This window comes from Pecten maximus, chromosome 6 (genome assembly GCF_902652985.1).
Source record: "Pecten maximus chromosome 6, xPecMax1.1, whole genome shotgun sequence".
Lineage (NCBI taxonomy): Eukaryota > Metazoa > Mollusca > Bivalvia > Pectinida > Pectinidae > Pecten > Pecten maximus.
This window is the reverse complement of record NC_047020.1, coordinates 46501459-46518374: the sequence shown is the minus strand read 5'-3', so window position 1 is coordinate 46518374 and position 16916 is coordinate 46501459. Positions and strand designations below refer to the sequence as shown.

The 16916-nt window shown below is 39.5% G+C and overlaps 1 protein-coding gene across 1 annotated transcript in view; it reads right to left on the bottom strand.

Moving 5' to 3' along the window:
- Window positions 1-5384: 5384 nt before the first annotated feature.
- The window catches only part of LOC117329904 (sodium- and chloride-dependent GABA transporter 2-like), a 70608-nt gene continuing 59076 nt past the window's right edge, over window positions 5385-16916 (bottom strand). The window contains exons 12-13 of the mRNA XM_033888124.1: window positions 8068-8253; window positions 5385-7603 (exon numbers count right to left, since the gene is read on the bottom strand). Coding sequence (XP_033744015.1) covers window positions 7340-7603; window positions 8068-8253 — 450 coding nt within the window. The 3' untranslated portion in view covers window positions 5385-7339. The remainder of the gene's footprint in view (window positions 7604-8067; window positions 8254-16916) is intronic.

Genomic DNA, 16916 nt, shown 5'->3' with positions numbered 1-16916 from the left:
ATGTTATTGACTACACTGTGATAACATGTTATTGACTTCACAGTGATAACATGTTATTGACTACACTGTGATAACATGTTATTGACTTCACAGTGATAACATGTTATTGACTACACTGTGATAACATGTTATTGACTTCACAGTGATAACATGTTATTGACTACACTGTGATAACATGTTATTGACTACACTGTGATAACATGTTATTGACTACACTGTGATAACATGTTATTGACTACACTGTGATAACATGTTATTGACTACACAGTGATAACATGTTATTGACTACAGTGATAACATGTTATTGACTACACTGTGATAACATGTTATTGACTTCACAGTGATAACATGTTATTGACTACACTGTGATAACATGTTATTGACTACACACTGATAACATGTTATTGACTTCACAGTGATAACATGTTATTGACTACACTGTGATAACATGTTATTGACTACAGTGATAACATGTTATTGACTACACTGTGATAACATGTTATTGACTACACTGTGATAACATGTTATTGACTACACTGTGATAACATGTTATTGACTACACAGTGATAACATGTTATTGACTACAGTGATAACATGTTATTGACTACACTGTGATAACATGTTATTGACTTCACAGTGATAACATGTTATTGACTACACTGTGATAACATGTTATTGACTACACACTGATAACATGTTATTGACTTCACAGTGATAACATGTTATTGACTACACTGTGATAACATGTTATTGACTACACTGTGATAACATGTTATTGACTTCACAGTGATAACATGTTATTGACTACAGTGATAACATGTTATTGACTACACTGATAACATGTTATTGACTACACTGTGATAACATGTTATTGACTACAGTGATAACATGTTATTGACTACACTGTGATAACATGTTATTGACTACACTGTGATAACATGTTATTGACTTCACAGTGATAACATGTTATTGACTACACAGTGATAACATGTTATGGACTACACTGATAACATGTTATTGACTACACAGTGATAACATGTTATTGACTACACTGTGATAACATGTTATTGACTACACAGTGATAACATGTTATGGACTACACTGTGACTATCATTGATAACTTCACATGGTATTCTAAAACTGTCCGATACTCAGGTAAGATCCAACACCAAGTCAGCAACGTCAGTGTAACATTTATATTTTGCATAAATAAAGCAAAATATTAAAGTATAAATAGTTTGTTGTTGTTTTTTTAGATCTATTGCAAAAAAAATCGCCATTTGTCCGGCGTCGTCCGTCGTGCGGTGTGCGTCTTAAACAATTTACATTTTCAACTTCTGAATTGCCAACAGGCCCCAGAGACCTGATATTAGGTTTGAAGCATAATGCGATGAAGGGCTACCAAGTTTGTTCAAATGGATGACCTTGACCTTCATTCAAGGTCACAGGGGTCAACATGCTAAAATCTTTAAACGACTTCTTCTTGATAACTTGATGAACTTGGGCTGTGTACATCTTGGATTTTAACTTTAGTTGTATATTCAACTGTTAATTGACCAATTTGTCCTTCAGTTGATTTTTTTCAAACTTTAAAAACAGCTTTACTGATTCAGAAGTATATCAATAATCTTCCACAGACATTTAAGAAATGGGTCAGGGAAAGAACTATACTCAGCTATTGGAAAGTTTTCAGGAGATAAATATGTTACACATGTATAACCAGATTAAGACATTTCATCTGATATAAATGTAACTGTCTGACTATAAAATTCTATTTTAAATTTCTTGTTTTATGCCTGACGTTTCTCAGGGCCTTTGTTCGAAATAGGTTACATGAAGCGATAGAATGATGTGGCAAAGTGGTTTCTGTCAAAGTGTTAACCATTTGGTGTGAGTTAGTGATTTGACTGTTTAAATGAGATATATACTTTAGTAATACCTAAACTGTAAGCACACACCTGAAATCAGGGTGGAACTTACGCAGTGGCAAATAGGGTTCGGTTGCTAAAGGTCGGTTGGCGTCAGAACCAAAAGAAACAGCCAGAGACGTTTAGGTAGCTGAAGTAGACAGGGCGGTATTACTCAAACAACTAAATATTTACATCGTTTGTTTATATATATATATATATATATATATATTTATTTTTTTTAATTTCATAATCATATACTTTGGTTTGGTTTAGTTTGGTTTAACGTCCTATTATCAGCCAGGGACATTTAAGGACGTGCCAGGTTTTGGAGGTGGAGGAAAACCGGAGTACCCGGAGAAAAAACACCGACCTACGGTCAGTACCAGGCAACTGCCCAACGTGAGTTTCGAACTCGCAACCCAGAGGTGGAGGGCTAGTGATAAAGTGTCGGGGACACCTTAACCACTCGGCCACTGTGGCGGCCAAACAACAATATACAAAGATTTCACGCGTAATCAATGGATTGTTTCCTTAAGCATATTAAGCAGGGATTTCCATGTACATAAGATATTTCGTTCTAATGTTCTCATAATTTCTAAACATTGTATTTACTTGGTCTTCCTAGACTGCATTCTGTTGTTGAAAAAAAGAAGCTGAACTTCCTTTCTACACTCATTTTCCTCGGATCAGAAACTCTTTCCAAAAATATATTTCTGCTAAGATTATATCAGTACATTTAAGACCCAAACAATAACCAGCTTGGATTTATACCTGATATTTGGTCTATCTTATGTAAATACAACTTAAAGCAATTCCTGCAAGGGTACATAACAATAAACTTCTTCCCGTCAAACGTGGTATGGAAACGAATTGCAGATTACTCATTAGTTCGATGGAGGGCGCTCTCCTGAAATAGAGACTTGATGGCGATCTTGGCTTTAGTCGATACAGTGACATTCATAGTACAAACACGTCTCCAAACATTCTGTGGAAAACACCGAAAACAGGTAAAGACCTCAAAACTGTCAAGTTTATATGTAAAATGGTGACATGTTCCCCTCAGTGCATAGAGCAACTGTGTAAATTATGTAAATTATTTCATATAGATGTTATTTTACACTATGTGACTGTTTGTCGAGCTACAGCTGACCTTCATGATGTATATATGACACTGGCTATAGTTAAGCAATGAACAGCGGTTTTAATGTTGTTATTGTCGATACGGCAGCAAGATGTAGGGTTCCCATGCTACATTTGCCCACCATACATCTTGCTGCCATATCGATTATAAAAACACTAAAACCACTGTTCAATACTTACATTTACATTGTCTTAACATTTCCGTCCTTTTTTAATGTCACATGACCCACTGGGTATTATAGGCGTATGATGGCAACTGCCTCTTAGCATTGTGTCAATGGGGAAATGCGGAGCAAATGTAAATATATAAATATGGTATACCATTATTACTCTATCTTGACAACCTGCAACACGAGGAATTCTTAAGGACTCTTCTCCTCGGCAAACACTTCCAGAAGGAACATTACAAAATATAGAGGAATACCAGGAATTTCTTTTAGACAGATATAAGAAGTGCTGCTCATGTGTTCTTAGCAAATGAAAATCCGTCATGACTTTGTAGTTTTATACCGTAAGAATGTCCCACAAAATCAAGCAATTTAACTCGAATGTACTATTCGAGGAAGTTATGCGCGAAGAAATAATATTAATGCTGTCAAAATTGATCTGATGTAAAAAAAAAATTACATTGTGTTTCCTTTTGTACATCATTATACATAAGCATTACTCTTTTTATAAATCTCTTAACAGAGGAATAAAAAAAAAAAAGATTGATTGATTGATTGATTTGTCATCAAAAAGAATTAAACATAACCTTGGGGACAATATTATTTAGTTTCCATACAATGTATTGAAATAGATATTGGTACAGGTAAACCCAGATTAACTAGAATACAGAAACATTGACAAAATATCGGAAAGTTCTCTATGATAAAAACATTAGCGTTATGTATCATACTCAAAACATGTTCCACAGCAACATCAAACCTCGGAGCCATTGCTCGTCGATTGAAACAAGACATACCGGACGATATCACATTAAGTTCGTCTACCCGGGAGAATATATGTAGGTATATTCTGTTTAATTAAATGTTACAAATGAACCGAAAGAAAAAGACGTTTCGACATCGGAAAACAAGCCATAGAATTGAATTTTTTAAGCCACGCTAAACCTAGTGTCAGAAAAGCGATCATAGAAAAGGCGGACGAGAGCTTGATTAATTTTATTTGTGAATGCTAATGTTCGTTTCTTTGCAAGATGTTTTTGCAAAGAAACGAACACTATAAGAAGAAACAGCGCACAACTTTCAAACGACACAAAGCGAGACTAAGACAAGTCTAAAGACAAAAATGAGTTAGAAATATAAAGAAGAAAATCCTCCAGAAATGTGTCCTTTTATCCTAATTAGTGGTCACGGTTACAGTCCGTCCATGTCCGTGATGTCGCTGTCCGCACTGGGTGGGGAAATGAACAGGACATTAGATCGAGGCGACCTGCCAAATGGTGAAAAAGTCACGATTTATGATCAATACAAAAAATACATCGATTGCTATGCACATTTCTTGGATAGAGACAATGTTACGAAGGCGCCGAAGCCTACAGCAGCTACCAAGCAGCTACCAAGCCTCAGGTAGAATCGCCAAACGGAAATGCAATTTTAGAAAGCATACCTCGCGGAGCGCATTCCAAAACTAGAATGTTGCTGGGAAGACTAAAAGACGTCATTTAATGGAACGATAGTGGCGATTGGCGGATATAAAGGAACCTCCGTAATACCGGGTTCGAATCTGGTTAATTAAATTGGCAATCCTGCACGGCCGACCTAACTCAGGTGTACCAAACGGCTACAACAAACTACAGGGTGTACTCAAAAGGTCGAATGTCCTTCAAAGTTGGATACGTAATACAACGTACACCTCAGGACTACTGTCCACTACGCCGACTAGGAGATCAGCTGTCACTCCTCTGTGTACGGTAGTTTTACCTAACATACCCGAAACGTGGAGTGAAGATGATTTCGGTTTTCTCTAGACTTTTCACACGCAAAATAAGGTGGTCGACTTTGTTGTTGTGTACAGTAGGCCATATCATCGATACCCGTTTCAGACATTTTTTGGTGAGTAACCAAATTAGTTTCTTTTCATAGATATTTAGATGACTCAACTGGCACAGATTACATAATGACATTTTAAAGTCAGCAACAGGTTGATATCTCAACACGTTTACACAATTGTGTAAAGAAAGCAACATTCAGCATCTTCTTGAACTGTGAAACTGGAACGCCTGGTCTAGTACCACATGTTATGTGTGTCTTCGTTCTCGCGATATTTCGCGAGACCACACAACAGACTGACATATATTGAACATATCCAGTTAAATAACAAAGACGTATAGTATTCAAAATATATAGTGTTTTATTTTAATATAGGTCATTGTATAAAATAAAAATCTTTGGATAAAAATCTAAGTATTATGTTACAACACGGTATTAGTATAGTTAGTCTACAAGTTTTCTACAGAAACAGCTTAAACGGTTTTTTTGTTACGTATTGAAGTTTTGGAATTAGGTTAGAGCAGTGTCGTGTCTGATAAACACGTCTCTGGTTAGAGCATTTATATAAAAAAAATTATATAGAATTTATATAAACAAACAGTTATCATCTGACATGTTTAGTTTGGACAAGTTGTTCTATAAAATAGTGAATCCTTTGTTTTAGAGATATTACTATAATTGATCATTGTTTCGGCCTTTTATCCTTTGTTTTAGAGATATTACTATAATTGATCATTGTTTCGGCCTTTTATCCTTTGTTTTAGAGATATTACTATAATTGATCATTGTTTCGGCCTTTTATTACTCTTTGCTATATAGATATTAATATTACTAAAAATGGAATCATTGTTTTGGCAAACATCACTTAAAGCTAGGAAATGGATAAGGACGTTAGATCATTATATGTTACAGTTGAACACCCCTCGGGTTTGTTTCAGCTGTGAGAAAACTTGTGATGTTTTCTCTTTAATCATTTTTGTGAAGTACTGAAAAAAATCTGTTGAATTTAGAAAAAAACGTGTCAGTTTAACAATGGATTTAAGATGAATTGCTGACAGCAGCTGTACAATTATCAAAAATAAACATTATAATTAATATCAGTACAATTTTATCACTGAATACGACATACTTTCAATTGTAACGCATAGACAATGTCATTATCTGTCTTTTTAAGGAGTCTCGATAAAGCGGTGTCTCCCGATTGTAACACATAGACGATGCCATTTTCTGCCTTATAAAGTGGAATCTCCCAATTGCTATTCTCTAGCATCACATTTTAAATTATGTGCGACTTTAAATTGTTCTCGCGAAATATCGCGAGACCACACAACAGACTGACATATATTGTACACATCCGGTTAAATAACAAAAACATGTAGTACACAAAATATATAGTGTTTTATTTTAATACAGGTCTTGTATAAAATATAAATCTTTGGATAAAATCTAGGTTTTATGTTACAACACGGTATTAGTAGAGTTAGTCTACTAGTTTTGTACAGAACGATCTTTAACAGTTTTCTTGTAACGTATTGAAGTGTTCGAATAAGGTTAGAGCACGATATGTCACAAATTTATATTGACAAACATTTATCATCCTGTTCTGGCATGTTTGGTTTGGACAACTTGTTCTATGAAATGGCTTTGTACTCTCATTTTTTCAGAGATATTGCTATAATTGAATCATTGTTTCAGACAAACACCAATTATTAAAAATAAACATTACAATTAATTTTATTACAATAATATCAATGAATAAAATATAGTCACTATTATACATGTAACAATAGAAATAGCGATTTTTTTGTGTCTGTCATTGTTAGGGAAGGAACTGAGATAAAATCGGCAATTTAATTAAAAAAAAAAAAAAATCATCAAGGCAGATTGCATGTATTATTTGAAAATCCATTATTTAAGGTAGATTAAATGTCTTGTTGTTAATCCATATCATTGCACTAGTAATTAAGCTTCCTCTTTATCTCCTCCATGTTCCAATAATGTTAATTTATACGAAACTATCAGAAATATTACCCATACATTGATGTACTGACCAACAAGCTCGCGAAATCCACACATTTTACCGTGATTTATTGAGCTATGCCTAAATGTCTAAAGTTTGGTGAACTTTGTCCTATGATGACAATGTCTAAAGTTTGGTGAACTTTGACCTGATGATAACAATGTCTAAAGTTTGGTGAACTTTGAGCTATGATAACAATGTCTAAAGTTTGGTGAACTTTGACCTATGATAACAATGCCTAAAATTTGGTAAACTTTGACCTATGATAACAATGTCTAAAGTTTGGTGAATGTTGCGCCGCCTGTTTCGTCTGAGAATGTTGGATTTTGATGTCCAGTCGAACTTCCGTTGTATCTCCTATCCGGAGTCTGGTCTATATATTGTTTAGGTACTTGTGCAGATGGAGGGATCGCTTGTCTCCCCTCCAATGTTTGGAGATCCTTATCATTCCAGTATTCTACAAGACTTATCTCCCCTCTGTCCTGGGGGCGGAATTGGTGAGGTCGCAGTCCACACGGCATCAGCATCCGACGTGCCACCTGGAAACAAGGACAAGTAATTCATTAAAACAAGGCGAACTCGGTACAAATACACCATTGACCAGAATATTTACGTATATCATCACGTGTGTGAGTGAAGATGATTCCACTTGATGACCATCACTACTTTGGTGACATATTATACTGGATGTTTTGACATTGTGACATTGTATTCCTTTATTGTTTTGATATTGTAACGTATTCCATTATTGTTTTGACATTGTGATATTGTGACATTGTGACATTGTGATATTGTGACATTGTGACATTGCATTATATTATTGTATTGATATTGTGACATTGTGATATTGCATTCTATTATTGTATTGATATTGTGACATTGTGACATTGTGACATTGTGATATTGTGACATTGCATTATATTATTGTATTGATATTGTGACATTGTGATATTGTGATGTTGTGATATTGTGACATTGTGACATTGTTATATTTGGTCCTCACCTCTCCTATAGGATGCTCTCGGCTGTAGTAGAATAATTTGAATATGGCGGTCAATGGTATCCAAATAGCAGCAAATCCGGCCATGGTCCAGCCGATACCTACAGCCCACTGTGGATATACGTACGTGGAGTCCGGCCGACGGTAGTCCAGCTCCGCATAATTAATGGCACTCATTATGAATATACTCTGGAAAAGAAACATTGACTATATAGAGACCAGAATAGAGAAAAAGAGTGACCAGTACATTGGCTGATGAAAACTGACCAGTACATTGACTGATGAAAACTGACCAGTACATTGGCTGATGAAAACTGACCAGTACATTGGCTGATGAAAACTGACCAGTACATTGGCTGATGAAAACTGACCAGTACATTGGATGATAAAAACTGACCAGTACATTGGCTGATGAAAACTGACCATTACATTGACTGATACAAATTGATAATGACAGTGACTGACGAGAACATATCCTCATATACCTACCATACAGAGATAGACAGTACAGTCCAACAGATCCCCATATACCTACCATACAGAGATAGACAGTACAGTCCAACACATCCCCATATACCTACCATACAGAGATAGGAGACAGTACAGTCCAACACATCCCCATATACCTACCATACAGAGATAGACAGTACAGTCCAACAGATCCCCATATACCTACCATACAGAGATAGACAGTACAGTCCAACAGATCCCCATATACCTACCATACAGAGATAGACAGTACAGTCCAACAGATCCCCATATACCTACCATACAGAGATAGACAGTACAGTCCAACAGATCCCCATATACCTACCATACAGAGATAGACAGTACAGTCCAACAGATCCCCATATACCTACCATACAGAGATAGATAGTACAGTCCAACAGATCTCCATATACCTACCATACAGATATAGGAGACAGTACAGTCCAACACATCCCCATATACCTACCATACAGAGATAGACAGTACAGTCCAACACATCCCCATATACCTACCATACAGAGATAGCAGACAGTACAGTCCAACAGATCCCCATATACCTACCATACAGAGATAGACAGTACAGTCCAACAGATCCCCATATACTTACCATACAGTGATAGGAGACAGTACAGTCCAACAGATCCTCATATACCTACCATACAGAGATAGACAGTACAGTCCAACACATCCCCATAGACCTACCATACAGAGATAGACAGTACAGTCCAACAGATCCCCATATACCTACCATACAGAGATAGACAGTACAGTCCAACAGATCCCCATATACTTACCATACAGAGATAGGAGACAGTACAGTCCAACAGATCCCCATATACCTACCATACAGAGATAGACAGTACAGTCCAACAGATCCCCATATACCTACCATACAGAGATAGACAGTACAGTCCAACAGATCCCCATATACTTACCATACAGAGATAGGAGACAGTACAGTCCAACACATCCCCATATACCTACCATACAGAGATAGACAGTACAGTCCAACAGATCCCCATATACATATATGTACCTACCATACAGAGATAGACAATACAGTCCAACAGATCCCCATATACCTACCATACAGAGACAGGAGACAGTACAGTCCAACACATCCCCATATACCTACCATACAGAGATAGACAGTACAGTCCAACAGATCCCCATATACCTACCATACAGCGATAGACAGTACAGTCCAACAGATCCCCATATACTTACCATACAGAGATAGGAGACAGTACAGTCCAACACATCCTCATATACCTACCATACAGAGATAGACAGTACAGTCCAACAGATCCCCATATACCTACCATACAGAGATAGATAGTACAGTCCAACAGATCTCCATATACCTACCATACAGAGATAGGAGACAGTACAGTCCAACACATCCCCATATACCTACCATACAGAGATAGACAGTACAGTCCAACACATCCCCATATACCTACCATACAGAGATAGCAGACAGTACAGTCCAACAGATCCCCATATACCTACCATACAGAGATAGACAGTACAGTCCAACAGATCCCCATATACTTACCATACAGTGATAATAGACAGTACAGTCCAACAGATCCTCATATACCTACCATACAGAGATAGACAGTACAGTCCAACACATCCCCATAGACCTACCATACAGAGATAGACAGTACAGTCCAACAGATCCCCATATACCTACCATACAGAGATAGACAGTACAGTCCAACAGATCCCCATATACTTACCATACAGAGATAGGAGACAGTACAGTCCAACAGATCCCCATATACATATATGTACCTACCATACAGAGATAGACAGTACAGTCCAACACATCCCCATATACATATATGTACCTACCATACAGAGATAGACAGTACAGTCCAACAGATCCCCATATACCTACCATACAGAGACAGGAGACAGTACAGTCCAACACATCCCCATATACCTACCATACAGAGATAGACAGTACAGTCCAACAGATCCCCATATACCTACCATACAGCGATAGACAGTACAGTCCAACACATCCCCATATACCTACCATACAGAGATAGGGGACAGTACAGTCCAACAGATCCCCATATACCTACCATACAGAGATAGGGGACAGTACAGTCCAACACATCCCCATATACCTACCATACAGAGATAGGGGACAGTACAGTCCAACACATCCCCATATATCTACCATACAGAGATAGACAGTACAGTCCAACATATTCCCATATACCTACCATACAGAGATAGGGGACAGTACAGTCCAACACATCCCCATATATCTACCATACAGAGATAGACAGTACAGTCCAACAGATCCCCATATACCTACCATACAGAAGATAGGATACAGTACAGTCCAACACATCCCCATATACCTACCATACAGAGATAGACAGTACAGTCCAACAGATCCACATATACCTACCATACAGCGATATACAGTACAGTCCAACAGATCCCCATATACCTACCATACAGAGATAGACAGTACAGTCCAACAGATCCCCATATACCTACCATACAGAGATAGGGGACAGTACAGTCCAACAGATCACCATATACCTACCATACAGAGATAGGGGACAGTACAGTCCAACAGATCCCCATATACCTACCATACAGAGATAGACAGTACAGTCCAACAGATCCCCATATACCTACCATACAGAGATAGACAGTACAGTCCAACAGATCCCCATATACCTACCATACAGAGATAGGGGACAGTACAGTCCAACACATCTCCATATACCTACCATACAGAAGATGGGAGACAGTACAGTCCAACAGATCCCCATATACCTACCATACAGAGATAGACAGTACAGTCCAACACATCCCCATATACCTACCATACAAAGATAGACAGTACAGTCCAACAGATCCCCATATACCTACCATACAGAGATAGACAGTACAGTCCAACAGATCCCCATATACCTACCATACAGAGATAGACAGTACAGTCCAACAGATCCCCATATACCTACCATACAGAGAGAGACAGTACAGTCCAACAGATCCCCATATACCTACCATACAGAGATAGACAGTACAGTCCAACACATCCCCATATACCTACCATACAGAGATAGGGGACAGTACAGTCCAACAGATCCCCATATACTTACCATACAGAGATAGGGGACAGTACAGTCCAACAGATCCCCATATACTTACCATACAGATATAGGAGACAGTACAGTCCAACAGATCCCCATATACCTACCATACAGCGATAGACAGTACAGTCCATCAGATCCCCATATACCTACCATACAGAGATAGGAGACAGTACAGTCCAACACATCCCCATATACCTACCATACAGAGATAGACAGTACAGTCCAACAGATCCCCATATACCTACCATACAGAGATAGACAGTACAGTCCAACAGATCCCCATATACCTACCATACAGAGATAGGAGACAGTACAGTCCAACACATCCCCATATACCTACCATACAGAGATAGACAGTACAGTCAAACAGATCCCCATATACCTACCATACAGAGATAGACAGTACAGTCCAACAGATCCCCATATACTTACCATACAGAGATAGGGGACAGTACAGTCCAACACATCCCCATATACCTACCATACAGAGATAGACAGTACAGTCCAACAGATCCCCATATACCTACCATACAGAGATAGACAGTACAGTCCAACAGATCCCCATATACCTACCATACAGAGATAGGAGACAGTACAGTCCAACACATCCCCATATACCTACCATACAGAGATAGACAGTACAGTCCAACAGATCCCCATATACCTACCATACAGCGATAGACAGTACAGTCCAACAGATCCCCATATACCTACCATACAGAGATAGGGGACAGTACAGTCCAACACATCCCCATATACCTACCATACAGAGATAGACAGTACAGTCCAACAGATCCCCATATACCTACCATACAGAGATAGACAGTACAGTCCAACAGATCTCCATATACCTACCATACAGAGATAGGAGACAGTACAGTCCAACAGATCCCCATATACCTACCATACAGAGATAGACAGTACAGTCCAACAGATCCCCATATACCTACCATACAGAGATAGACAGTACAGTCCAACAGATCCCCATATACCTACCATACAGAGATAGACAGTACAGTCCAACACATCCCCATATACCTACCATACAGAGATAGGGGACAGTACAGTCCAACACATCCCCATATACCTACCATACAGAGATAGACAGTACAGTCCAACAGATCCCCATATACCTACCATACAGAGATAGGAGACAGTACAGTCCAACAGATCCCCATATACCTACCATACAGAGATAGACAGTACAGTCCAACACATCCCCATATACCTACCATACAGAGATAGGGGACAGTACAGTCCAACAGATCCCCATATACCTACCATACAGAGATAGACAGTACAGTCAACAGATCCCCATATACCTACCATACAGAGATAGGACAGTACAGTCCAACAGATCCCCATATACCTACCATACAGAGATAGGGACAGTACAGTCCAACAGATCCCATATACCTACCATACAGAGATAGGAGACAGTACAGTCCAACACATCCCCATATACCTCCATACAGAGATAGACAGTACAGTCCAACAATCCCCAAAACTACCATACGAGAAACAGTACAGCCCAAACAGCCCATAACTACCATACAAGATAGGGGACATCAAAAGATCCCCATATACCTACCATACGAATGGGGGACAGTACAGTCCAAAACCCCATACCCCCCAAATACAAGATGGGACAGTCCCAAAAAACCCCCCATATACCTACCAAAAGGGGAATAGACAGTAAGCCAACAATCCCCTATACCTCCCATACAGAGATGATACAGCCCCAACAATCCCATATATTACCATACAAAAATTAGGAACATTACAGTCCAACAATCCCCATATACCTACCATACAGAGTAGCAGTCCCCAACAATCCCAAAACCCTCCCATAAGGATAAAAACAGTACGTAAAAACCCCCCCCCAATACTACCAAAAATAGACAGTACAGTCAAACAACCCCCATAACCTACCATACAGAGAAGGGGACAGTACGCCCAACAGATCCCCATATACCTACCATACAGAGATAGGAGACAGTACAGTCCAACAGATCCCCATATACCTACCATACAGAGATAGGACAGTACAGTCCAACAGATCCCCATATACCTACCATACAGAGATAGACAGTACAGTCCAACAGATCCCCATATACCTACCATACAGAGATAGACAGTACAGTCCAACAGATCCCATATACCTACCATACAGAGATAGACAGTACAGTCAACAGATCCCCATATACCTACCATACAGAGATAGGACAGTACAGTCCAACACATCCCCATATACCTACCATACAGAGATAGACAGTACAGTCCAACAGATCCCCATATACCTACCATACAGAGATAGGACAGTACAGTCCAACAGATCCCCATATACCTACCATACAGAGATAGACAGTACAGTCCAACAGATCCCCATATACCTACCATACAGAGATAGACAGTACAGTCCAACAGATCCCCATATACCTACCATACAGAGATAGACAGTACAGTCCAACAGATCCCCATATACCTACCATACAGAGATAGAGACAGTACAGTCCAACAGATCCCCATATACCTACCATACAGAGATAGACAGTACAGTCCAACAGATCCCCATATACCTACCATACAGAGATAGACAGTACAGTCCAACAGATCCCCATATACCTACCATACAGAGATAGACAGTACAGTCCAACAGATCCCATATACCTACCATACAGAGATAGGAGACAGTACAGCCCAACAGCATCCCCATATACCTACCATACAGAGATAGACAGTACAGTCCAACAGATCCCCATATACCTACCATACAGAGATAGACAGTACAGTCCAACAGATCCCCATATACCTACCATACAGAGATAGACAGTACAGTCCAACAGATCCCCATATACTTACCATACAGAGATAGGAGACAGTACAGTCCAACACATCCCCATATACCTACCATACAGAGATAGACAGTACAGTCCAACAGATCCCCATATACCTACCATACAGAGATAGACAGTACAGTCCAACAGATCCCCATATACCTACCATACAGAGATAGACAGTACAGTCCAACAGATCCCCATATACCTACCATACAGAGATAGGACAGTACAGTCCAACAGATCCCCATATACCTACCATACAGAGATAGACAGTACAGTCCAACAGATCCCCATATACCTACCATACAGAGATAGACAGTACAGTCCAACAGATCCCCATATACCTACCATACAGAGATAGGGGACAGTACAGTCCAACAGATCCCCATATACCTACCATACAGAGATAGACAGTACAGTCCAACAGATCCCCATATACCTACCATACAGAGATAGACAGTACAGTCCAACAGATCCCCATATACCTACCATACAGAGATAGGAGACAGTACAGTCCAACAGATCCCCATATACCTACCATACAGAGATAGGACAGTACAGTCCAACAGATCCCCATATACCTACCATACAGAGATAGACAGTACAGTCCAACAGATCCCCATATACCTACCATACAGAGATAGACAGTACAGTCCAACAGATCCCCATATACCTACCATACAGAGATAGACAGTACAGTCCAACAGATCCCCATATACCTACCATACAGAGATAGACAGTACAGTCCAACAGATCCCCATATACCTACCATACAGAGATAGACAGTACAGTCCAACAGATCCCCATATACCTACCATACAGAGATAGACAGTACAGTCCAACAGATCCCCATATACCTACCATACAGAGATAGACAGTACAGTCCAACAGATCCCCATATACCTACCATACAGAGATAGACAGTACAGTCCAACAGATCCCCATATACCTACCATACAGAGATAGACAGTACAGTCCAACAGATCCCCATATACCTACCATACAGAGATAGACAGTACAGTCCAACAGATCCCCATATACCTACCATACAGAGATAGGACAGTACAGTCCAACAGATCCCCATATACCTACCATACAGAGATAGACAGTACAGTCCAACACATCCCCATATACCTACCATACAGAGATAGACAGTACAGTCCAACAGATCCCCATATACCTACCATACAGAGATAGACAGTACAGTCCAACAGATCCCCATATACCTACCATACAGAGATAGACAGTACAGTCCAACAGATCCCCATATACCTACCATACAGAGATAGGGGACAGTACAGTCCAACAGATCCCCATATACCTACCATACAGAGATAGACAGTACAGTCCAACAGATCCCCATATACCTACCATACAGAGATAGACAGTACAGTCCAACAGATCCCCATATACCTACCATACAGAGATAGGGACAGTACAGTCCAACAGATCCCCATATACCTACCATACAGAGATAGGACAGTACAGTCCAACACATCCCCATATACCTACCATACAGAGATAGACAGTACAGTCCAACACATCCCCATATACCTACCATACAGAGATAGACAGTACAGTCCAACAGATCCCCATATACCTACCATACAGAGATAGACAGTACAGTCCAACAGATCCCCATATACCTACCATACAGAGATAGGGGACAGTCCAACAGATCCCCATATACCTACCATACAGAGATAGACAGTACAGTCCAACAGATCCCCATATACCTACCATACAGAGATAGACAGTACAGTCCAACAGATCCCCATATACCTACCATACAGAGATAGACAGTACAGTCCAACAGATCCCCATATACCTACCATACAGAGATAGGACAGTACAGTCCAACAGATCCCCATATACCTACCATACAGAGATAGACAGTACAGTCCAACAGATCCCCATATACCTACCATACAGAGATAGACAGTACAGTCCAACAGATCCCCATATACCTACCATACAGAGATAGACAGTACAGTCCAACAGATCCCCATATACTTACCATACAGAGATAGGACAGTACAGTCCAACAGATCCCCATATACCTACCATACAGAGATAGGACAGTACAGTCCAACAGATCCCCATATACCTACCATACAGAGATAGACAGTACAGTCCAACAGATCCCCATATACCTACCATACAGAGATAGACAGTACAGTCCAACAGATCCCCATATACCTACCATACAGAGATAGGGGACAGTACAGTCCAACAGATCCCCATATACCTACCATACAGAGATAGGGACAGTACAGTCCAACAGATCCCCATATACCTACCATACAGAGATAGACAGTACAGTCCAACAGATCCCCATATACCTACCATACAGAGATAGACAGTACAGTCCAACAGATCCCCATATACCTAC